At 44.1% G+C, this 24,617-nt stretch overlaps 1 protein-coding gene across 1 annotated transcript; it reads right to left on the minus strand.

Annotated features, from left to right (window-relative positions):
• Positions 1-10,265: 10,265 nt before the first annotated feature.
• Positions 10,266-22,482, minus strand: Cavin2 (caveolae associated protein 2). The gene is made up of 2 exons (XM_004868987.3): positions 21,785-22,482; positions 10,266-12,354 (listed from the first exon to the last, which is right to left on the minus strand). Exons 1-2 carry the CDS (start codon positions 22,265-22,267, stop codon positions 11,677-11,679), a joined length of 1,161 nt encoding a protein of 386 aa, XP_004869044.1. The 5' UTR covers positions 22,268-22,482; the 3' UTR covers positions 10,266-11,676.
• Between the last annotated feature and the right edge of the window lie 2,135 nt (positions 22,483-24,617).

Genomic DNA, 24,617 nt, shown 5'->3' on the forward strand with positions numbered 1-24,617 from the left:
TGTGTTAAATTTACTGTTCAGAATGTAATAGCTTCAAAATAGAATAATAATTCTCCAGTTATATACTCTTATGAATTCCTTAGGTGGTGGTCACTGCATTCCTGAGATGCGATCCAGTTCAGTGTTGACTCTACTTTTGTCTTCTGCTATTGTTACCGGTGGGGAAGGTAAGTGGGGCACCTGGGCAAGGAAAGAAGAGCCGTTCCATTTGCACAAGAAATGCCCATCCCTTATCGGCATGGTTAGAAACCCATCTGGCAAGCTACTATATCGGCACCCGACATGAGCCAAGACAGGATATGGGTCCAAAGACTTGTAGGGCATAGGAAAGCAAAGATCCAGGAAGCCAGTGGAGGAGATGGGCATGACCACCACAGGACATGACCTGACACTTAGTGTGGAGCCTGTGGCGGAAGTACAGTGATAGCCCTGGCTAGAGGGTGTCTGCTGCCTTCCTGCTTCCTCGGGCCTATTGACTGCAGGTAGCTCCACAATCTAAAGAGCATCACACCAACCCAGGTGTGTGGCTCAAGCCCAGGGGACCATGGAGCCTTGAGTTTGTCCTGTGTCCTTCAGAAGTGAGAGTCATCCAAAAGCAGCATGACAGCCCTATTGCTGAGACATATTCTTGCAATTCTTTCACAATCTAATAAAAGGAGAAGTGTGCCAGTGAGCAAAGTTTCTCTCCTGGGGGTTCTTTGCAGCATTTATCCAGATGGGATATGAGATAGAGGGAGAGAGGCTCAGAGAATGCTCTATAGAGAGGAGAAACACGACAAGGGTCCTGGCCTACCCTGTCCAGATGGCTTTCCCAGAGGGGCTGGTCCCAGGCACCAGGAAGGGACTGAGAAAAAATGGTTCAGGGCATTGGGTCCCCCAAGCTGCAGGCTCATGTCAGGACTCCTGCTTGACTGGGTCTAAGGGCAATATTGCATTTCCTCTTAGTTCTCTGTGGCTTTGTTTCACTAACAATGGCTTCACACAGCCCTGATGCGCGTTCTTAACTTGCTAAGTCACCCCAAATGTTTCCTTCTTGATGTCCCAGTACACAGCCTTCAGAGATGTGCTTTTAGGATCTCTCTACAGCAGAGGGGAGCAAATCTAAAATTTTAGGAGCAAATTCTCACCTCTTAGAGCATTAACATAAATTTATAAGCATTGACAGTATGTGTGACATACTCAATTCAGAACAATGGACTGAGCCCTGAACAGGAACTTCCAGCTCATGGAGTCTACACAGAGAAAAAACTCATGGAAGTTGAGGCCATTATTATTGCTCACTGTGTTTGCATTTAAATTGATGAAAGTAGAGCAGCTTGTCACTTCAGTATCAAGAATGAATATATGTGTTTTGTGGGAGCTTCTGGAATCACAAGTTAGGACTAGTAATGTAAATTTGTTTTTTAATGTCTTGTTGCATTCAAAGAACAATAAAAACTAGTGGACATCTCGTTGTCTTTTAGTACTTAGAAGAAACAGATATGAAAAAGTGTGATTCTAAATCCATAGATCAAACATTGCATTTTAAGAATTTTAGAATGACAATAATTAGAAAGACACACACCTTCTGTGAAAAAGTAATTCTTTTTATTTCTTTGGTGTTGCTATGGAGAAAAGATGTGAATGATGAGAGGGTGGACTTTTATTTCTGCTCTGAGCATAGATGGACTCCAGGCTTCAATTTAACCTTAATCTGATTTCTTTTGCTTTTGTATTTCCTTCCCCCGCCCTTCTTCTCCTTCTCTTTATCCTTCTTTTTTATTTCAGTGTAATACAAGTAGATATTAATAAACAAAATTTTTAAAAAGGTCTTCTTACTTCTATGGGAAAATAAAGCAACATTTCATAACAAGTAATTAAAGAATAACATTAGTTAATACACTCTGTACCTTAATCTTAAAAGAATGGCCAACATGTTAGAGTACAAGTCATAGACAAAAAAGAAACCAATAAAAAATAGCGCAAAACTTTCTTTTCTTGTTTTACCTCCTTCTTTATGGTACTCTTCCATCATGTGTGAGAAAATCCTGTTGAAATCCTAAAGAGATCATTTCCCTAAGAAGTTGCCCTTTATATTTGCTTTACAGTAGAATATGCTGACTCTCCCCCAAAACAGGGACTCCTGGAGAATGTGTATGTTTTGAAAGAAATTAGTGTTTCAGGTAGAACAATAGACCTGATGCAAACTCTGTACATAATATAAAAATCTTTGGGAAACAGTAAATAATCTATATCTATTTTAGAGGTGATTCATTGTTGATTTCTTTGCTTATTCTTCTGTAACTATTAAAGAAAGGAGAAAGCGACTTCCATGTAGATGTGATAAAGAGTGCTGCAGATTCACATTGGTCGCTAAGGAGCTCCAAAAGAGATTACATGAAATCAGCAATATGATGCTACTTACTTACATTTAAAGAGGAAATGTAGGGATATATATGCATCTTTCTTATTTTTTTTCCTGGAAGGATATATAAGAAAACTGTTGTGTGGTTATCACTGAAGTATAAAGTTGAGAGAAACAAGATAGAAATAGCTCACTTAATTGTTAGTTAAGACTTTTTTTTGCATCATTTTAATGTCCTTTACCATGTTCTTTGATGCGGTGGACAAAATTCTCAGATAGCCCCGAAGAACATGTCCCACCTCTTAAGAGAACACCCACTGCCTAATTTCCAAGTCTATGGACATAATGTCTTTTACGCTGGAGATTTTATGATGCTGTAAGCTACAGTTTACTTTAAGAGAGTTGATCCAAGTAGGCCTGACCTAATCACAGGAGCCCTTTAAAAGCTGGTGATTTTCTTTCGCTGGTCCAAAAAGAGGACAGTGAAGTCCAAGGGGTGAAATAAATTGAATGTGCCATTGCTGGCCTGCAGGTGGAGAGGCCTCCAGGGCAGGAGTGTGGGCAGCCTCGAGGAGCTGAGAGGATTCCCCAGTTGGATGCCAGCCAGGAAGTGGAGCACTCAGGCCCACAAGTGCTGGAACTAAGTTATTCAGGGGCTGATACCTGACTTCAGCCTTCGGAGTCCTAAGCAGAGGGCCTGGCCCCACCCTGCTGGATTTCTGACCTACAGACCTGTGAGCTAATCAATGTCACTAAGCTTGTGGTCATGTGTTACACAGCAATAGAAAACAAATAATATGGGTCGGAGGTTTAGTTCAATGATTTACCCACCTGCCTTGCAAGCGCAAGGTCCTGAGTTCGATCCCTGGTACCAAAAAAAAAAAAAAAAAGAGAACAAATAATAGTTTTCAGTAACATTTGTATTTAAGAAAATGAACAATTATAGTAGGAATTATCAGAGCAGTGAGATTATGGATTTTTACCTTAGTTAATACTTTTAATTAAATAAAAGGCCTTAATAAATGTAATCTAAAGCAAAAACTGAAGAATAACTTACTGTAACGAGAACATGCACTCTACTGAAGTTGGATTGTAAAGTTATCCTATCTAAAGGGGGTCATGTTTTCTCATTGATTTCCATGTATATCTTCATTTATTCACTGCTGCCTTACCCTAGAAAAAATCTCTTGGCAAAAGCTTGAAAACTCTTGGCAAGGGAGTGGCTGAACAAGCACTTTAATTCGTGGACACTGAGACTCGGAGTGGGCAGGCCGCAGCTGTTTGATTCCGTCAGTGATCAGCCCTTATAGGTCAGCTCCAACAAACGAATACAATCGCTGTCAGGGTTGCCTTTGAAAGACTTCACAGGTTTTCTTCTATTCAGTGTGTTTCCTACTTGAGCAAAGAAATTCCTGTTCTTGTGTAGGTGTATTCTTTAAGTTCAAACATGGCGCCTCCCATACTTTAGTTTCCTTCCCTCTCTCTCCTAGGCCTGTATGGCACTTCTGACTGTGTGAGTGTTTGTGTCCCTTCAGAATTTGTATGTTGAACTCTCAAACCCAATGTGCTGGTGGATTTGGGCATGATTAAATCAAGGAGGCTCCATGCTTCTGACTGGAATTAGTGCCCTAATGAAAGAGGCCTTTAGAGCTTTCCTTACCTTCTGCCAGGTAAGGACATGGTAAGAAGGTACCATGTGAGAAAAAAAAAGCGGACAATCAGCAGACACCATCTGTTGATGTTTTTACCTTGGACTTCCCAGCCTCCAGGGCAGTGAGAAATAAACTTCTGTGTGTATAAGCTACCTGGTTTATGGTGTTTTTGTTATAGTAGCCCAAAAGGACTAAGACAATAACTTATTGGACCAAGGTATAGTATCTGTATTTAATGATGTTGAGTCACTATTTTGAAAATAATTTCCATAAGGCTGAGGATTCATTTTTACTTCAAAGTGTCTGTTTCCTGTTGCTTTGCTACTATATATTCCAATTTTTCATATAAGAAATTCTGAGTTCTTCCCCATTCACCAAGAGTTAGAGAGTTGCTGGATGACAAAGCCTCTTATTTTTGCTTTATCAGCATGCCCAGCACAAAACCCGGAACATTTAGATGGCCAATAAGGATAATAAATGTTAAAAAAAAATAAAATGAGTCTGTACTGGGTTAGCATTCTCTGCAACTATTAGACAATCAAGTGTAACTAATTTTATTTAATCTCTGGAAATTCTAGCTACAAGATAGTTGGAAAGAATACTTCAGTTTCTTACAATAAAAAGAATGATGGCAGAAAGAAAGAACTAAAGAGTGTAATGCAATTGTATCTAAAGGATTTCATTCTCTCTTTCTCTGGTTGATTTCAGAGATAATCTCACAAGCTCTGCCACTGATTTTTTCCATCCATACATCCTAGGGCTGCAAAGACTTCTTTTTACTGTGTAGAGATTTAAAATTATTGATTTAAAGCCCCTAGGAGATGTGATTTTCCAAATAAGGATGCATTCATTAGCACATGCTGCCTCTCCCTGCATGGCATTAGGGTCATGGAGACAATTAAGATGCAATGAACCTCAGAGACAGCGAATCCTCATGCTGCCTTAGAACTCCAAGTGGCTGCAAGCACAAAGTTTCTCCTTAACAAAGGACATCTTGACCCCGTGCTAAATCTGTATCCATTTCTTTCCCCAAATCTGAGCTCTGAAGGCTCAATTTAGCATCCAAAAAACTGAGCCGTGTTCTTTCCCTCTTGTACCTCATTACCAACAATGAAGAGTGGAAGAACAAGAGTGTGCGTTGGCTATTGTGCCATGACAGACGGCAGAGCAGAATACTGGCTTGCTTTTTGTCTCCACTGAGCCTCCAAGTCTGGTAGGAATAGGTATTTTTCAAACACAGAAATGGTATAGTCACTTCCTATGCTCAGTAAACCAAGAAAACTGCTTCCTGTGACATCCGGGGGCACTGCAGTGGGCCCAGGGGTCTGATAGTGTTAATGGCAAGGCGTGGTGCTTTCTCACTGGAGGACATAAAACCATTTCCAGGGTGACTGACTCCTGTCTCCCCAGCACGTTAACAACAATCTTTTCATGAACTCGGTGAGCAGCAAGAGGGAATCTTCTAAGTGCTGGCAAGGGCATTTTTGCATTTTATATTCCCCAAAGGCGGCTTTTGTGCTTTTTCTTAGGGTGAATCCAATCCTATTACCAGCTTCCTATTCCTGGGGCTATGGCTCCAGGAGGGGAAAGAGAACCCTGGAGCCTTCATCTCCATAGAGCCGGAGTCAGAAGCCCATGGTCCATGGCCGGACCTCATCCAGCCGGCAGACATTTACGTTTCCCTTGCACAGTGTTTAAAATGATTTGAACTGGTGGCCAAACAATTAAAAGCCAGGAGATTTTTGTGTAAAAACAAATCTGAATTTTGGCTCTTTTTAAAAGAAAGTCTAAATTTTGGTAAAACTGAGCCTGGTTTCCCACATGGCGACTAGAGTTGGGTAGTACATTCGGGTGGCTCCAGATCATACCTCCCCTTCGTGGGGATTAGGAAAGGGCATGTCTCTGGGCAGATGGGGTGTAAGGCTTCCCATGCTGAAACATGGCTAGCTCTGCCACAGTCGCTGCTTCCTCCTTGAGCCACTTTACTCATGACCAAGCCCTTTCGCACTTCAGTTTGTGACCACTGCCAAAGCTGTCGGTGGAAGTTGCTGCCTGCAGCATAGCTCTTGATGAATGAGGGCTGGCCTGGAGGGTTTTCTTTGATTTCTTGCCCACAAGGATGGAGACAGGAGCATCTGTTTGACCCAGCTCACCTTTTTCCCGAGAAGAAAGCCGCACCGTTCTGCAGGAATTATATCCACACGCTAGGGCTCTTTCCCCAAGCTCATCCTGCCTCCCCAGCCTCTATGCCTCCACCCCTCCCCCACGCGGACTTGCCATCCCATTGTCCTCAGCCCAGGGGACGACCTATCTAAGCAGAATGTAGCAGCTTCTCTGGATGACCCAGGGTTGTGACTCTGTTAACACAAAGAGTCTGAGGCAGACCTAGCGAGCCATCTTGAAATGAGCTGATTCCAGTATCAATGTCAGTTGACAGCTTGCTCTTTTTAAACCCTGTCCCAAAGTGAACCCCGTAGCCCATGATAATGGATGATACCACAGAGCCTAGGAGCCCCTCTGTGGCCTTAGCAGACCTGAAAAATAGTTTCTCTGCAACTTGTCAAGAGCCATGAGCTGTTTCTGTTAAGGATTGGGCTGACAATCATCAAAATCATTCAGGCAGGGCAGCCGTCTGTGATACTGTATAAGAGCAGACAAAATAAAGTTAATATTATGCCTTCGGAGAGTTCATCAAGTGCTTCATAAGCCGGTACAGTTGTGATAATTAGCAGCCTCTTTTGGTGAATGGATTTCAAATTGGGTTTGAACAACGGCCTTGCTACTTAGTAGTCATGTGAACTTGGGCTAGTCACTTACCACTGTGACCCTTGCAGGAAAAATACAATCAACCCTTTGTATTCATGGCTCCAAATCTAGGGATCCAACCACCTATGGATTGAAAATATCTGGGAAAACAATTACATCTGTATTGAACATGTAGAGATCTTTTTTCTTGTTATTATTCCTTTAAGGATACAGTAAAACACTTACTTACATGGCAGATATGTTGCATTAGATTTAAAGGAGATTTAAAGTATATAGGAGGATGCACATAAGTTATGTGCAGATACTACAACATTTTACAAGGGCTCATCAAAAACAGAGTTTAAATAAAATTTATTGTAATAAAAACACATTGCCTTTACTCCCACCCCAAATATCCTCCTTCCTGCTTGAACACAATTATCCCACCATTCTTGCCATCTTCTGATGCTCTTCTGGATGTCTTGTTTTGTGTCTTTAAAAGGTTGATCAAAAATGTAGTGAATGAGTCTGCCAAGTGCCATCCAACAGAATGGCAGGGTCATAATGACGACATGGCCTCATCCATCTCATTCACCAGATCTGGCACCATGTGGCTTCTACTGGAGACCCCTGCAGTTAGGTTCCAGTTTCCTGCCCAATATACCATGCATAGGTCTGAGAAAAACAAAAATCTAAGAGACAGAACTAAGACAGACACAAAGCAGGGGCCAGGATGACCAATGCTGATGCAACCGTAAAAGGTGCTGGCCAGTCCAAGCCACTGATTTTTACTGGTAATCGATTGGGATAAAGGCGAGCTATGTGCAAGGGTAGAACTACTCGAGAAAATGCGCAGTCATGGATTTCTATGGAAATTAATGTAAACAAGGCTCCTAAAGGACAAGACAAAGCATTCCCAAATTAGGAAGTGAATAGACAAAATATATGGTTGTAATTAGAACACTGTCCTAGTCAGAAGGTTTTAGTTGTGGGAATGGGTGCGAGTTGTTTAGTTGTTTAGTTGGGTGCAAGTTACTCTGACCTCAGCACATAGGCTTTGGCCAGGCTCACTTCTATAAACAAGCCCATTGTGGGGTTAACTTCACAGCCTGCTTTGCTCACAGCCTGTTTGGGGGCATAATCAATATTAGTTTCCCACGACTTCTGGCTTTTACCCAAAGTCAAAATGACCAGGAAGGGTAAACGTCTTGAGTCAAACCAGGACATGGAGGCAGCCACAACAGTGCAACTAATGATGTCAGGACTTCCAGAACTGCTTCAGAAAGTGAGGAGAACAGTGGGATAAGTGTGTTCAAAGAAAGAGCATTTTGAGGGAAACTAATGGCAGTGTGTCTTTTACTGATATGAGTTGGTAGAACCATTTCCCAGTGGATACCAAGATGTAAGACTTTATTTAAAGTATAACATGAATAGAACTACAAGTGGCTACTTTCCTGGAGTGCTTACTGATTGGAGTACATGAACTTCAAAAGTCTCAGGTTCTTACCATATTGGATTGAAGTACAAATAGCAGTGTCCTGATAGGATCCTGTATAATTAAATGAGATAATGCTTGAGGTATGTACATTGCTGGCCATTAGAGTCACTAGCTTGCCGTAAAGGATCCAATCCAAAATATTGGTTCGCCTTCCTGTGTCTGTCTTACTGCTTTGAACACTAAAAATTTTAGCAAATAGGAGTGAGTAAAGGTTGTTTTGCTCCATAAATATTTAACATATTGATTTTTACAGTGGAAAATGTATAAATATATGAACATCAAGCTGTTTCACTAAAGGTGTGACTTCTTAGATGAGGCAGTTAATATGGGGAGTTAAAAATGATTTCAGAGTTTCCAATACTGCAGGATAATGCAATGGTTAAAATGAAAATAAGAAAGTCTATATTACAGTGTGTTACTGCCTGTTCCCTTTAGGAATGAGTTCCTGGCTGCAGAAGACTTTATGTAGACACCCAGATCAACCAGAATACAAAGGTCACAATGCCAATTTCATCTGCAACTTGTTTTGCAGTGTCAGAGTCTTGGTTTTTAGGGAAAGACGGGTGGTTGCTATGGAACTCTTAATAATGACTGCTGTCTGTACCTCCATTCTTCATACTCCCAATCTCCAATATAAAATCACTTAGAATTGGGCTGTAGGGCAGTAAACAAACTTCTGAGCTGGAATTAACGAGGTTCAGGCATTAGTGTCTTAATGTAGGAAATAACTTTCATTATAACCTCTACTTACACTGCCAGGGTGGCTGGGTTGAAGCAACTTCTGGTAGAACCACATGAGGCTCAGACTTTGCTCTTTGGATGGGTACTGCTAAAAGCAGAAGCATTTAGGGGCTTTCATCATAAAATAAACAGTGAAAAATTCTTTGGTTTGTGCAGAACTGAGTTTAGCATGGGTCTTTTTATTTTCATATATAAAAAAAGAGCTAGTAATTCAGCCATATGGATTCCTAAGCAGAAAGAGAGAAATATTCTTTGTTGAAATATTTATCTATGTATTTTTAAAAACAAACCCTGTAGAAAAATGACATTTTTGCCATATTTCTGTGAGATCTGTGCTCCATGTAATAGACGCTTCTTACTTCTGAATTATATTTCCCAGATATGGATCTCGGTCCCTAAACTCATTGAGTTCTTGAGCTCTGGGTACATAAAGGTAGGTATGGGTTATTGGATGGGGGGAACAAGACATATCTAATTTGGGGACTTGGCAGACGCATCAGTATGCAAATAATTCAGCAATACTCACCAGTATGCAAATAATTCAGCAAACCCAGAATAAATGGCTTCCGTCTTCACAACGGCTGCTCTCGCTAGTCCCTGCAGTATGTGTTTCCCAACAATTACCTGGCTTAATTCTCTGTTTTATTGCTTAGGACTTTAATGGTGCAAATGTGGAACACAGAATAAAATGTGATTTTCAGTAAAATTTAGAAAGATGCCAGAGTGCTGTTTTCCACTGACAAGCAGCTAGTTTATAAGAACAAATCGAAAAGGCATTTTTGAAGAGGGAATGTAAGCATTACATTAGCTCTGGATTCCCCCAACTCCTCAGCAGAAGAAGTGACAGCAACTCTGGAGAGGTTAAACAGGCACATGCGGGCCCACGGAGAAATTAAGTCTTCTGCCCAGTCTTCGGCACACCGAAAGACAAAGCTTGGTCTGAATGGATAAATCGAATGTGGAGCTCAGTAAATTCACATTCGCAGGACCATTTAAAGTACTATAAGCTCAGCTACCATTCAATAAAAATGCAGATGGAACCATCAGATTCATCAAGCTACTGCAATAAATTCAGATGATCTCCAGAACCGGCCAGGTGATGTCAAGAAAGTTAGACTGGAGGAATGAGAGTTGGATTTCTAAATGAGATCAAGGAAAAATGCAGAGTTAATAGGGGAAATCAAGACTGAAGCAATCAACGTTACTTCTACATGTGGAAGAGAGTTTAAAAATCAATTCCTCCTGCTTGCTGTAAAATTGTTCTGCCAAAAACTATGTTGTAGTAGACTTTTTTATTTTTCAGTTTATTTAATCTCCTTTAACACAGCCATTGTTAATTCAACAATTCAATATTTGGGTAACATTATTGCAAAGAAAGGACATAGCTGAGTAGGTTATACCATCCATATATTTTGTTAATCCTACTATCCCTTTGATTAAAAACCAAGCATAGTTTGTTAATGCTGTCTTGGTAACCTCTACTCATAAGATTACTTACAGTGGTACCTTCTAAAGGTAGAGAATTTGCTCTCTGGGTCCACTATCTTTAAACTATAAATTAACCAAACATTAGCATCTTGTAATTAAAAATAGATACAGCAATATTTTAGTGTAATGTTAGACAGCAGTACAAACTACCCTGTCTGAATGAATGTGTACACATACATAAAACACTAGTATGCTTTAAGAAGTTAAGAAACATGTTACTATTCAGTGAAATTAATGCATCAATAAAATATGGCCCCAAATAAAATTACTATTATGTACAGAAAAGAAAAGAAATAGCCTCCTTCCCCTTCCCAAGCCTTGTATTTCACCATCTTATAAACTTCTATCATGTTATTTGGAGTGTAAAGGTTATTCCAAATTTGGGAGAAATGAAAGAATACCATGATCCAACTTCCTACAAAAGATAAACATATTAATTATTTTTTAAGATTTCTATTCATCCCAATGTTAAAGAGACAACATCCTTCTGAATTTCTTTAGAGAAATATTTGAAATGCCTTTTATTTATGAAGGGAAAAACACCCAGTTTTAGCACTATGAAATGTTATCTATTTAAAAATATTAGAAAATAAAAACATTGTGAAGACAGAACATGTTACTCCAGGATATAGGAACTTCTTTAGTATTGTTATTTAAAGAGTAAAATAATTAAGCTTAATACTGTCAATATTTCACTTTTAATCTCCTACTTCTCTTTCCCTTCGCTGCCTTTGCCATTGTTGCTTCCCACCTCTCTTATTTTCAACGTGTCTTCCTTTTTTCCTTCTAAAACCCGACCTGACTCCCTCCCCTGCATCACTGGCTGACATCACTGTCTCTCAACTTGTCCTTCACCCACAGTAAAGCTGCGGATTTCTGTCAACAGTACAACCCGCTGAACGTCCCCTTCCACCTTTTGCAAATGTTTCCTTCTTAGGGCTGCAGCTACGCTTTTACCTTGCACATTGATGCATGTTATATAATCTCGCACTTGGAAAACAATGATCAGCTTCACGGAGGACCACAGAAATCCAGTCACCGCACCCGACTGGGAATGAGCCGAAAGCGAACCACATTGCACGCTGCTGTCCTGGGCCTCCAGGCCGGCCGGGCCAGCGTACAGGACCCAGTCTGACGCCGCTCCCTTCCGCAGTCTTGGAGGAGAGCTGCGGGGAGGCCCGGGTCTCTGCGTGGCCGGGCGCTGTCCCTCAGGCGCTGCGGCCCGGCTGCAGCGCGGCCTCCGGGGCCTCTGGGGCCTCTGGGGCCAGCACTAGGTTGCCCTCGTCCTCCGTGCTGCTCAGGCTCGCGCTGCCCCTCCTGGGCGCCCGCTCGGCCTCTGGCCAGGCCAGACCCTCGGTGGGGGAGCCCTCCCCCTCCCCCGGTCCCTCCCCCTCCCCCTGTCCCTCCCCCTGTCCCTCCCCCTCCTCCTCCAGCGCGGCCTCCCTCTCCGTTCCGCTCTCCCCCTCGCGCACTTTCTTTCTCCCGAAGGTGAGGGGAGAAACCTTGAAGGGAGAACTTTTGCCCCCCGGGGGCGTCTTCGGATGGTTGGAGGCGAGCGATTTCTTCATCTTCTCCCTCCTTTCCGCCGAGACGATCTTGGTGCCCAGCTTGGTCATCTTCTTCTCGATGTTCTGGCGGGAAAATGCTTTCTTGAGGCTGTCCACCTTCCGCAGGCTGGAGCGCTTGAGTTTCTCGGCCCTGCTCTCTTCAGTCTTCTCCGCCGCAGCGTCCTCCGCCACCTGCTCGTCGCGGGCCGCCTCGTCCTCCGAGGAGGACAGGTCCACCGAGTGCAGCGTAGCCTCCAGGGACCGCCGCTCGCCCTCGGCTTCCGCGGCGCCCGAGGCCGGCTCCTTCACAAACACGCTGGCAGGGATCTCATGTTCTTCCTGCAAAGATGGCCACGGAGGGTTGGCGTTAATGGCGCGGCTGCAAAGAGGCCTGAGCTGCTGGCATTTGTGGCTTTGGCTCTCTAGAATGGGAAGCATCCATTCGAAACTGGTGAAGGCCGTCCCTAAGGCTGGGTCAAGCAGTATGGAGGAGCAGCTGGCCAAGGCCCTATCAGTGACAGGCAGGGGGAAGTGAGCTGTGCCTCAGGCCAGGAAGCCGCAGATAAAGGAGCTAAAGTAAGTTACTCTGCCGTGAACCCAGAGGCTCTCTCCTTCCGGTCCTCCCAGGCCAGAGGGCAGGAGGACCAGAGGGCGCACATCCTGCCCGAGCCTCACTGCAGTAGAGCCTGAAGGTCAGGTTGCAAGATGAAAGGGAAAATAGAGAAGTCTTCAGGTGCAGGTGCACGGAAGGCTGGTCAGGTTCCCTCTCCAACTGCACATGGGCCAGGAGGCGCACACTCAGTTTGCTGATGTCAGTTTGAGCAGGAGGAGCAGGGCTTGCCTTCCTGGGGCAGCTCGAGCCTTGACACTTAGGGTCTCCTCTGTGGGAGTCAACAAGGGGGGTGAGATGTTGGGGCCACTTTGAAAGGTGTGAGAGGGACATGCCAGCAGCCCGGGGTAGGAGTCCCCTGTTGCTCAGCAGAGGTTCCCTAGGGACAACCGCTGGGGGCCCCAGCTCCAGCGCAGTGAGATGCTCAGGTGCTGCCCCTCTTCCCTCTGCCCTGCCGCCTCCTCTCCCAGCCCTCACACAGGCAAGGATGGCCCTGGGCAGCATCTCAGGAAGCAGGGCCCGAGAACCTGCCTCCAGACTTCCAGGGGGATGGCCCTACAGCATGGCCCGCTGCTGAGATTTGAGTCTGTACAGACCTGGGGCACACGGCTGAGCACCCAAGCCCGTCAGCAAAGTGCCTGCACATTGCCACTGGATGAAGCCGTGCAGGACTGCACGTGTGGCAGGATGCCTGAGTTGAAATGGCCAGGCAACTTCAGCAAATGACTTAATCTCCTTGGGTCTCAGTTTCCTCCAGATCTGAACTGGAGGGTTTGACCTGGATTAGCAGCTTTCCAATGCACTCCAGGAACAGTGGGGCTCCCACCCTTGGCAGAGGGGGCCCAGCTCCCCGGAATCTGGCCGGCCACCCTGCTGTAACCAGAGCCTGAAGGTTACCCGGGCACAGCTTGGGCTGCCCGGGACACTTTCGGTTTGAAGAGTAACCAGACTTAGTGTACCGAAAAATCCATCTGGGATCTAAACTGCATGCAAAGCTCATGTTAATGGTGAGAACTTCTGGTCTCACTGTGCAATTTTGATCAACTGATGAAAAGTTGTAAGATTGGGTTACAATAAAATGTATGCTGTAAGAGTGTGACTGTATTTTAATTTTTTGACTCAAAGTCTAAATGAACAAAGTTTGGCTATGATAGAGACGCTTTCAAAATCCCCCTTAACCACCGCATGCCATGGGCCTCTGAAGGCAGACAGCCTCTGTCTCCCCCTTTATACCACACGAGTATTGAACCCTTTCCACGAACTGCTGAAAGCAAAGGAGAAAGTCTTGAGCAGAGGTGAAAACACAGAAGGTGTGGGCCAAGTGAGTCCACACTCGAGTGAAGTTATTACATATTCTCTTTCAAACTTCATGGAAAGGATTCGCAGTACGGTATGAAGGACGAAGCCAAACAATGACAGGAGCGCGGGGTGCCCAGGAGTCGTTCACGAGGGGCTTGGCGCAGAGCAGCTTGCTCCCGCTCAAGTGGAGGGTGCAGCTGTCTCGCGAGAAGGGAAGCCCCATGAGGGTGGGCGCTTCTCTCTCTTGTTCTCCACTGAGCCTGAACATCTGCAGCTCAGCAGCTGCCTGTGCAGTGAGCGCTCGCTGGGCAGGGCGGATGTCTAAGCAGCTCCCAGGGTGGCCGGAAGGGAGACGTTCCTCTGCCAGGAAGGCTTGAGGGCTACAGAAGAACGGGCTGAGTTCCGTACTGGAAGGAAGTTTGCCGAGTGCTAGTGCCTCTGGGAAATCGGGAGAACTCAAGGCCTAAGAGGGCGGTGATTTCCTCGTTCTCCATAGATGGGGATTACTGAAAAGGATGCATTCCGGGACTAACCGGGCTCTGAGGCTTGGTCCAGAAGCAACTTTCTTCTGGGGTTTGACAAGAGGGTCAGGAAGGTTTTACAGATTGCTTGCAAGAAAAGAAGAAACCGAAAGTGCAGTGAAATGTTATGAAAAGGCCTCAGTAAGGAAAGCAGAAATTCAGGCAGAAAATGTAAAAATAAGGGCTGGTTACCAGAGAGGAGGTACGTTTTGTAAAGTGTAGCTCTCACGGTAGTCATAAGTAAAAAATTTGATAATTTCCCTTTCTCCAACCCTCACAAAAGGTAGGTCTATTAACTGCACTTTTAACAGGATTAAACTACTGATATTTCCGCTTTCCCTAACGGTGAATTGTACTATTACCAAAGTATAGTTGCTGTTGAGTCTAAGGCACTTTTGTCTCTCTTACATTTCGCCTTAGAGGACAGCTGTGAGGACAGCGATCAGATGTGCACAGAGGTGGGCAGGGCTGCAGGTTAGGGTAGGGAGCTGAGGAAGGGAGGTGGGAACCCAGGAGAACTCTCTGTAAAACGCCAGGGACATCTACACGAGAGTCCTGGATGCCAACCACGGAAACTAACCCAGCGGGATCAGAGGTAATCCAGAGTGGGATGTGTCTGTATGCAACTGGAAGCCAGTGGGATCTGTCTTCCTGGCTAACTGCTATGCTTCTGCTGCCATCTTCATTGCCCAGGCAGTATTTTATGTTCTGTCTGCCTGACAGTGCTTACTTTATGGCCTCTTGTGGATCCACTCTCAAGGCAAGCCCTTTCTTTTCACAAAGGTTCATGTAACTGTCTAAGCACATGGAGGTTTTACCTTTCCATAATGTTTGTTTAGAAACAGAAACATACAGGTGCTCTTCAAGATCTCTATTCTTTTGCCAGACCTATGCATGGTGTTTGAATATGAAGAAGTGTCACGGTGGTAGAAATTCAAGTCAGAAGTTCAGATAATGGATCCTCTGGACCCGCCCTCTCCCCTGCCTTTGTATGCAGCCCTCTCTCTCTCTCTCTCTCTCTCTCTCTCTCTCTCTCTCTCTCACACACACACACACACACACACACACACACCCCTTGATATTTTACACCTACAGGGGGTGACACTTCTGCTTTCGGTATCCTGTTGTCATGCCCTGCTCAGCCTTACAGACTCCAAGACTGACAGCACTCACAAGTGGAAGGACGGAGTGTACATCCTTACCTCTGCCACTGTTTATCCTGCTCCTTAGGAATTTACCTACTGAGGGTTCGTGGCCCCTAGAACACCACTAGGAGTCCCTGTGGGCTGCACTGTTTCCTTGGTCAGTCCTACCCAGTAGAAGACCCTAGGAGTGGCTGGTTATTTGTCACTGTTTTCAAAAAGGTCCTTGGCCTCCACTGATAGAGGTGTTCCTGATTCTGACCTTTCACAAGGTGCCTTAGGAGGTTTTCAAAGGAGGGAAGAATTAAACACTGCACTCCAGACATATATGATGGATATGCTGTGGCATGAAAGAGAGAGGAATGAAGAGAACTCTGGAGCAGTAGTATTTTTCCCTACATCCCAGGGAAAAATTACATTAACTTTTGTGAACTAATGGTCCCAGGCATTGGTGGAAATATCAGCGCAGAGAAACCCACCAGCGTGCTGGACCCTTCTTACAGGTGCGAATCTTCTCTGCACAAATTGAGAAATGCACACTTGTTAAAAAGAGACTCCATGACTAGTGGTAGAAAAGAAAATCAGCTGTAAGTCACTCACATGCTTGGATAAGGAGAGAGAAGCCAGCAGTTTGTTGTCCTGCCACTTACTTATCGTTCTTGTTGTTAGGCAAAAATAACAAAGGATGTCATATTCCCACAGGGCTGTGGGGCATCTTGGAGGGATATGAAGACCACAAATGTGTGTCCCTGGAATATTTTATGTAATAACCTCTAAATATTAGTTATTAAAATGGAACCATGCCCGCTGACTTACTGATTTATAGGTCTCTTTTACACATTGATGGTGTTCTTCAGTTTGTGTTTCTGAGGCATAGATTGCCAAATGGATAAGGCCATTGATTAGCACTGCACCCCTGGGCGGCTGTTGGTGGAATCAGCAAGTCATATGAATAAAATGCATTAGTTATAATCCGTGCGCAGTCTTTCACATTCTGGAGGATTTAAAAGTTTCATTACTTTTCAGTGTTATCAAGGTTTAATTTTTTTTTTTTTTAAGATCACACTAGTTAGGTGTTCTTTGTTATACATAAAAAACACAAAACAAAACAAAAACCAAATCACACTGAATTATTTAACATGTGATATAGAAAACCCAGGAAACATGAACTTTACCACAATGGGATTACAGTGTTTGTTTCTATTCATTTCACAATTCTTTTCTGTAATTTCTATTATTAATAAAGTGGAACCTTGCTGTCACTAGGTTTCTTAGGGCCTCTGCTTCTTTGATATAAAATAAAGTTAAACAAAATGATTATTAAGGTGCTTTCCACCTCTAAAATACTTGATTGTGTGATAGTAACCTAAACTCTATAAAAAATAATTAGCAAGTCGCAGCAATGATTCCACAATGTACTAAGGTTAAATGTGTTTCTTTCATGCAAGAATCAAAACTATAGAACCTGAGTTGCATTGGAGAACATTTTTCATTCATTGAATTCAAACATTTAGATGACAAAATAATGCAAGGGGAAACATTTGCTTGGAAGGGTTTTATCTGACAAGGAATGTAGGGTTTATTTTAATATATTGAGAGAATGTAATGATTTTTTCAAAGAACTATCAACAGTAATCATTTATTTGCTTAAATTCCTTGGGGGCAGTGCTAACATTCAGTAAATGTAAATAATAACAATAAGAGCTAGTATTTTGTTTATCTGATAAACCGAAAGGCACTGGGTAAGTAACGCATCAAGATGGATATCCCATGATGCCAGTGTTGATCAATGTGATACAAATATGGCCAGCTGGCATATGAAGACACATGTGATCGTCCACATCTCCATTTTTTTCAAGCCTATACTAATTTCACAGTTTTTAAAGTAGTGGCTTTGAAAAAAAGAACAGTCTTTTAAAAATCAATTTTAAAACAGTCCAAAGAGATTACACTTTTAGCACTTTTCTAAAATTCTGCTTTCATCGAAGGAACCGAAATGATGAATATTTGAACACATTTATGGGCCCAATTCCCCAAGATGTACCCACTGCAAATATCTAACCTTTGTACTTTTTTGCCCAATTCACAATTTTTACGTGGAGGAAAACGTTAGCAGTCCATGAGGAGTCTCATTTTGGTCTCTGGATTTGAAATTATTCCCAGACTGCTTTTTCAAATAATCATTATTAGAACCCTAAGAGGACAGAAGTGGACACCACACCTTCTGCGCCAGCTCCCAGGGAAATTTGAAGCTCTTGAACCACTGGAGAAAATCTCCTCTTAGCTGTAAATTCACTGATGTTCTCTATAAATTCCATTTTTTTGGTAAAAGATAGCTGGGCTCACAGGCAAAGTATTAGTGCTTGTCTTTCTTTAGCATTTGCTTTTTGATAAGCAATGCCTATGAGTCTTACTTCATTTATGCTGGGTTGTATCTCAGCAGTTTGAATTCAAACATTGATTTGAAGGTGTTACCAAAACAATTAAAACAGAAAGCTGGTGAGTTCAACTAGGACTCCAAAAATTTATTTAATTTTTGAAAGGGAGATGAATGTTTCCCCAGTTTTAGATGCTACTGGTTATAATTTGAGGTAATAGCCAAGGAATTAGATGCTTAACAGCTACAGCAATGTTGCAAAGTTCAGCACAGATTTCAATAAATAAACCCATGACATGTTTCAAGTAGGACAAATTAAGAACAAGTTACAAACTGCATTTTGGAAAAAAAATGCAAATATGTAACTATCTAGTCAACCCATCAGCCAACAAACCAACACACACACACACACACACACACACACACACACACACACACAAATACCCCTGTAGATTTTAGAGGACATGACAGGACTTCACAAAATGGAAATGTAATTTTCTCAGTGCTACAGTATTAAGTATGCTCAAGACAGGGGACAGCTTTTCTTATCTCTCTTATTTTTGCACACTTTTCTGGTCTTAAAATAGAAAGTCAGTGGATTTTGTAAGGGGAATCCCAGCTCAGAATACAAGTGGGATGGAAGTGACTATCAAAGATGCAAAGAGTTCCCGATGACTTCCTGTCCTCGCCAGTCCCTGCAGCTCTAGGACAGTGGCCTCTGTCACACAGGGAGGACTGTGCTGCTACTGGAAGGGACTGCTTAAGGAAGGTCCTTGGGCCAGAGTCCTTCCCTTTGGTGGAGATGAGACAACAATGCTGATTGTGACATGGTAGCACACATCTGATATATGGTGGTAATAGGCTTTAATAAGTCCCAACTAAAAAGGCATAAGCATTGCTTTTTTAAGATCCTCTGAAAATGGGGTCAGTTTTGACCCAAGAGCCATACAGTGGAACCTGGGTTCACGAACTTCATTCTTTCCATGAACCAAATCAAATCCAATGGTTAGGTTCAATGTTGACGTTATGGGGAAATTTGACTCAGTTCTTGTCCAACTCGGTTTGTGACCAGAATTGTGGAAAGAATTAAGTTTGTGAACCAAGGCACGAGTCCATTTCTATCCAAGTACAAATGTAGCCTCCTCTCTGAGCCAGTGACCTTCAGGTTTAGATTCTACTCATCGTACACTTACACCATGCCAGCCTGTGCTATTTAAATATGTTATTTCCTTTGTTCCTACCAATACTAGAGAGATGAGCAAGCAAGCATTGGTGTTTAAGAGTACATTCTCAGAAACCAATTAAACATGAATCTGAATCCCCGCTTCAGCACTTGATTACTAAATAAGTTCAGGCAGGCAAAATATAAACCTCTCTGAATTTGAGCACCCTCATCTGTAAATTGGGGATATAGGAGTTAACACAGAGAAAGATGCTTAACAATGTATGTAGGGCTTAAGTGCTCATTGTTTCTTGCTTTTAATATCTTCAGTGTATAGATGAGGAAACAGGTTGAACAAGCTACAAAATATGTCCCAGGTCACATAGTTGGCAAGTGATGAACCTAGGATTTGAACCAGTACCTGTGTGACTCCAACATTTATCTCTATGACCACTACATTGTGTGGACCACTCTCTTACAGAACTTAGCGTTGCATCTGTGGGATGGGCATAATTACTACCCTACTGAAATCTCTAGTGTGAGAAAGAAGAGAAACAGCAACCTTTCCACTGAGGACTCTGCTTGCATTTGTTTTTCTAAACAATCATCCTGTGAATCCTTGAGAGCTGAGATTTCTAATATTCTTTGGCGAGTAAAGGATCTTCTATGACTCAAGAATGAGCCAGGTACTCACTTCTAGTTCCCTGCCTCCTAATATGCTTTTCCAGGTGTCCCTAGGGCTGACAGTGAGGGCCCCGGATGCAGACTGAACATTTTGATTGGGATTCTCTTAGCTTCCCTTGGACTTGAGCATCAGTTCAGCTTTTTTCTCACTGTGTAGAGAATTCCCACCATTTCTGGCTGTGATTTCACACCTGTCAATCCAATGTGACAAAACAGGTGACTGCAAGAGACCCTCCAGAACAGCACCTGCCCTCACGTTCCCCAGTAGCTGTTTTTTTAAAATGTCAGATTCACAGTTCTCTTGAGGTTCTTGTCACACTTCCTCCCCACCCCGCCCCCTACATCTGCAGAACATCTATGGCAAAACAAAAAGAAACCCAATCCTGACAAACTGTGATTCTCCTTGATTAGATAAATGCTTTTTTTCTCTCTTCTCAACTGAAGGATGAGACCAGAGATAATTTCCCTAATTCATACTGAAAGGGGGGAAATTTCCTTTGGCAACTCAGATTTAAGCAGGTCCGTGCATGTTTGGCTTTGTTTGGAGATCATTATTTAATTGTGAAATGGCTTGAGAGCTGGGGTTTCTAATATCTTTTAGGCTTATAAAGTAAGGATCTCATATGGCTTCCCTGTATCTGTTTTGAGTGCATCTGGTGCATGAAAAGCTATTGTATTTGCATTAAAGGCTAGAAAGTTTCCTGGCTGTCAAAGCCTGCAATGTATAGGAGAACACTGGCTGCCCAAACCTTCCTAACACTCGAGTGCAGTGTGGGGGTGACAAGGAAGCAGGGAGAAGAGTCTTTCCTTTTATGGGGCTAGGAAGGCCCAGCTTCCAAGTTGGCAGAGTGGATCCATTTAGAAAAAGAAGGCTCCCTCCATTTAAATCCCGATCTCAGAGTCTCTCTTGGGAGATGAAAGCTTGCCCTGTGCGCCTTTCACAATCAAACATTTGGTTATAGCCTCTCCCCTCCATGGCTTTGAAATCCTCCCCTGTTCACGCGATCCCAAGGAGACAGCCCTGCGGCAGGCAGGATGGCAGCGCTTCCTGGACCCTGGCCTGGCTGGGTTCCTCTGGGCGGAAGGGCTTCCAGCATCAGGCAGGGCTGCCCTTGGAGTCACAAATGCCCACCACTTGGCAGAACAGCAGCCCCACGAAGCCTCCCTGTCCCCAAATAGCCTCTTGCTACATTAACTGCATCATTGATGCATTAAAAAAAATAAAGTGGCCCTTTTATTCCGAGGCAACCTTTTGAAGGAGAAAACATTCAAGACCGGCCTTTGTGATTGTAACTGATAACACTCCTTTGATTTTGCTTTACAGTTGTGGTCTCTCTGAGCAAGGAGAGGCATTTCTAGTGTGTTTGTAAAGAGTTATGCTCTGCATTTTCAGTGCATCATTTGCTAGAAAAGAACTCAGGAAGGCTGCTTTCCCCAAAAGAGTCTTAAAGAACAGAGCTAATTCAACCCTAATGGAATCAGTCCTCCATTTGGCTGGTGCCCAAACGTCAGTGGCCTTTGGAAAAAGGCACAGTTGAAACAGTTATGAGTCTGACTTCTTGGTTAAGACAAAACAAAAAAAACTCCTGTGATTCTCATTTCCGCAAAGAGTTAATAAAAAGCCACTGAATTAATTTGCTGTCCCGTCCGGCTAATAGCTTTGACCAGAGCCCCAGTTCCTAATGCAGAGGCACCGCCTTTCGCTAGGGTGGGGACCCCCCCACCCCGCACATCCTCCAGCCAGTTCGAAGTGCCTGCAGGTGCTCCCTGGGAAAGGACCCGGGTCTGCTGGTCCAGGGGCACCTGCCTCGGCCTAGGCCTCAGTGGCCGGGGCAATTTGCACAGCTGTGTGTCTATTTCACACTCGTGGCTGCAGGAAGAAAGGACAATGCCTGGTGTGTGCGCTCCCGTGACAGGCAGGGCAGATGGGAAGCTGGAAGAGGGCATGCGTGTGGGCAGGCAGGGGACACTGACCTGGAAGATGAGCACTTTGAAGTGGTTGCGTCGCAGGAGCTGGGCGTGGTTGCTCTCCAGTCTCCTCACCTGCACGCTCTGCCGCTCCATGCGCTCCCGGACGGCTCGCGTGTGCGCGCTCACCTTGCGCGACTTCTCCAGCAGCTTGCCCACCGTGCTGCTGGTGGAGGCCTGGTACTTGGACAGCTTGGCGAGGTCGCTCTGGATGCCCTTCACCGAGCCTTCCAGGCCGACCTGCCGCTGCTCCATCTTGTGCTGGTTCTCCTGCACGGCGTCCAGCATGGTCACCAGCTTGTCCAGCAGCGTGTGCACCGTGACGGCGTTCACCTGCGAGTTGTCCCGGATGGCCTCTTCCGGGCACCCCAGGTTCAGGCTCAGGCTCGGCGTGGAGGAGGGCATGGGGCTGGGGCTCGAGGGCTTCTCCTGGCGTGCGTCAGAGCTCGGGTGCTGGAACCTTTCGGCCTGGGTGGCGTCCTCTCCCATAGCTGGACAGGTGACACGGCCTCCTCCCCGGTGGCTGATCTTGCGGGGGCCGGAGGGGCAGAGGAGAGGGTGCAGAAGGAGGCCTGCAGGTTGAGGTCTGAGCGCTGCTCCCAGGACTGGCAGAGGTTCAGACAGGCAACAACTGGCTAAGCTGCTCAGGGGAGCTGCATTCCAACTGCTCTTAAAGGCCCTACTCCACCCAGTGGGAGGCGAAGGTCAGCGGGCTGAGAACCACTCAGCGCTGACAAGCTCGCGCATACACTTCCTAACCACGTTCTCCACAGCACGGAGCCCTCTGCTGCAGGGTTGCTGGCCTTTCCGACTCCCCTTCCCTTTTTAAAATAAGTTCAATGCCATATTTCAATCATGACTTCATCCAGAGGCGGAGAAAAACATGCTAACTTGGCCCAGCTCCACAGGCTGCAATTGGCTCAAGCCAGTAAACTTTTCTCTGGCTGCTACGCTACGGACCCTGTTTTTTTTGTTTTTTTTTTCCTGGATACAAGTTATTGTAACGGAAAGTATTGTTTGCATTTGCCCCAGAACTGACTGATACGTTGCAGAACACCCTGTGCCCTCCTGGGAGGGGCAGGGTTGAAGGGTTCTTGCAGCCTGGATTGTAGTGTTAGTTTCTCATTTGCAGAGAAGTGGAAGTAACTGTTAATAGAAGGAAACAGCTCATTTCTTCTTGCTACCCTATTACTCATGCAGTAGGGGATGCAGAATAAGTTGAAAGAGACTGAACTTCAGGGATGTTAAATAAGTAACGTTATGCACTGTTTCCAGGTAAAAGATGGAACATTTTTAAATAAATGATATTTTTTATTTTTTAAAATTAATTTTATTGGTATGCTTTAGATGTGCATAATGATCACATTCATCATAGGGACTTTGAACCTGTACATAATACATCCCGATTCTTCCTTTTTCCCCATTCCCCTCCCCTCCCTTCAACCCCTCCTCCCTTCCTTATCTACAAAAGCTTGGTTTCCATTTTTTCTCTTCTATTCTATTTTTCTTTCCTCTTTCTTCTCTCCCCCCACTGCCTTGTTCCCCTTCCCATTTGAACATTTAAAGATGGAACAGTTTTGAATAACCATTTATTTTAACCATAGGTTTTTTTTTTTGGAACCAGGGATTGCACTCCGGTCCTTGAGTTTGCCCAGCAGGTGGGCAAACCACTGAGCTAAATCCACAGCCCAGCCATAGGCTTTTTTTTGGGGGGGGGTTGGTACCTGGGATAGAACTTGGGACCTTGTACTTGAGAGGTAGGTGGCCGTGCCACTGAGCTAAATTCCTGGCCCTTGGGTTTGTTTTTATGAGACCTAAGATTGAAAGGGGACACCCTGTCTTCTACCGATGTTGACTTAAGACACTGCCATGCCTACCATGCTGATTTGTCTTAACTCACTTTGAATCCATGCTGAGAGATTTTTCTCAGATGCCTCTTCCTGCCTGGCATTCACTGACACACACCTGGAAGTGCACCCAACTGCTGCTCAGGCGAATGCTTCTGGGTTTGACATTTCCAAAGTCCAGGTAAGGATCAGTGAAGTGGCACACCCGTTCTCAAATGTGGCCCTCACTATCCAAGCCCCTGGGATGTGGGGCTTATTTCCTAAAACAACTTTCCATCCTTGGATTGGTTTTAAATGAATCCAGGCTTTGAGAGTGTTTTCAGCAGGAAGTTTGTAAGAGGCCATCTACGAACAGCTTTAAGAAGAACAATGCCAGCTCATTTTGGACCAAAGACTGATAGTGGGGCATTGTCATTCTTCAGCGGAACATCTCTATGAAAGGTCATCAATCAACAGGTCCTTTGTTGTCACATTTATTGAATTCCCACCCTGTGCTATACGCAGGATCCAGAGGATTTTCACAAAGCACAAGCCGAAACCCTGCCCTTCAAGAGCATCCTTGCTAGTTAGGAAGATGAATTAAAGGAACTTATAGAGGCCTTCAGCTTCCTCAGGTAACTGGCATCGCCAAATCTACTTAAAGTGAATTCTTGAAAAATAGAGACCAAAAAAACATAAAAAGATTTGGTTGGGACTCTGTTTTTTTTTTTTTAAGTAAAAGAATTATTAAAATCAATTTGCCTTACATTTAACAAAATTTACTTGGTCAGTGATGTGTTAAATATTAGAACAAAAGATGAATGAAGTGTTGATTTGGAGAAGTCTAATTTTCTAACAAAATTGCACAGTATCATGATATCATGTCCTTTTATATTTGATTTCTATGTGCAAATCATAGAAAGTGTCATTATTTCAAAAATATTTGAGGGCTTCATAAATTTTCCAAGAGCCTCTCTTACATTTTGACATTCAAATCTTTCCCCTTAGAAGCA

The sequence above is a fragment of the Heterocephalus glaber genome, unplaced genomic scaffold, assembly GCF_053883595.1.
Source record: "Heterocephalus glaber isolate CG9 unplaced genomic scaffold, H.glaber_assembly_v1.0 deba00001778, whole genome shotgun sequence".
NCBI classification, from domain to species: Eukaryota; Metazoa; Chordata; class Mammalia; order Rodentia; family Bathyergidae; genus Heterocephalus; species Heterocephalus glaber.

Bases quoted from the DNA above. Each gene is read 5' to 3' on its own strand.
- Cavin2 (XM_004868987.3), bottom strand. From the start codon at position 22,267: ATGGGAGAGGACGCCACCCAGGCCGAAAGGTTCCAGCACCCGAGCTCT. The intron at 12,355-21,784 runs GTCAGTGTCCCC...CCATCTTTGCAG, and splicing joins TCAAAGTGCTCATCTTCCAG to GAAGAACATGAGATCCCTGC.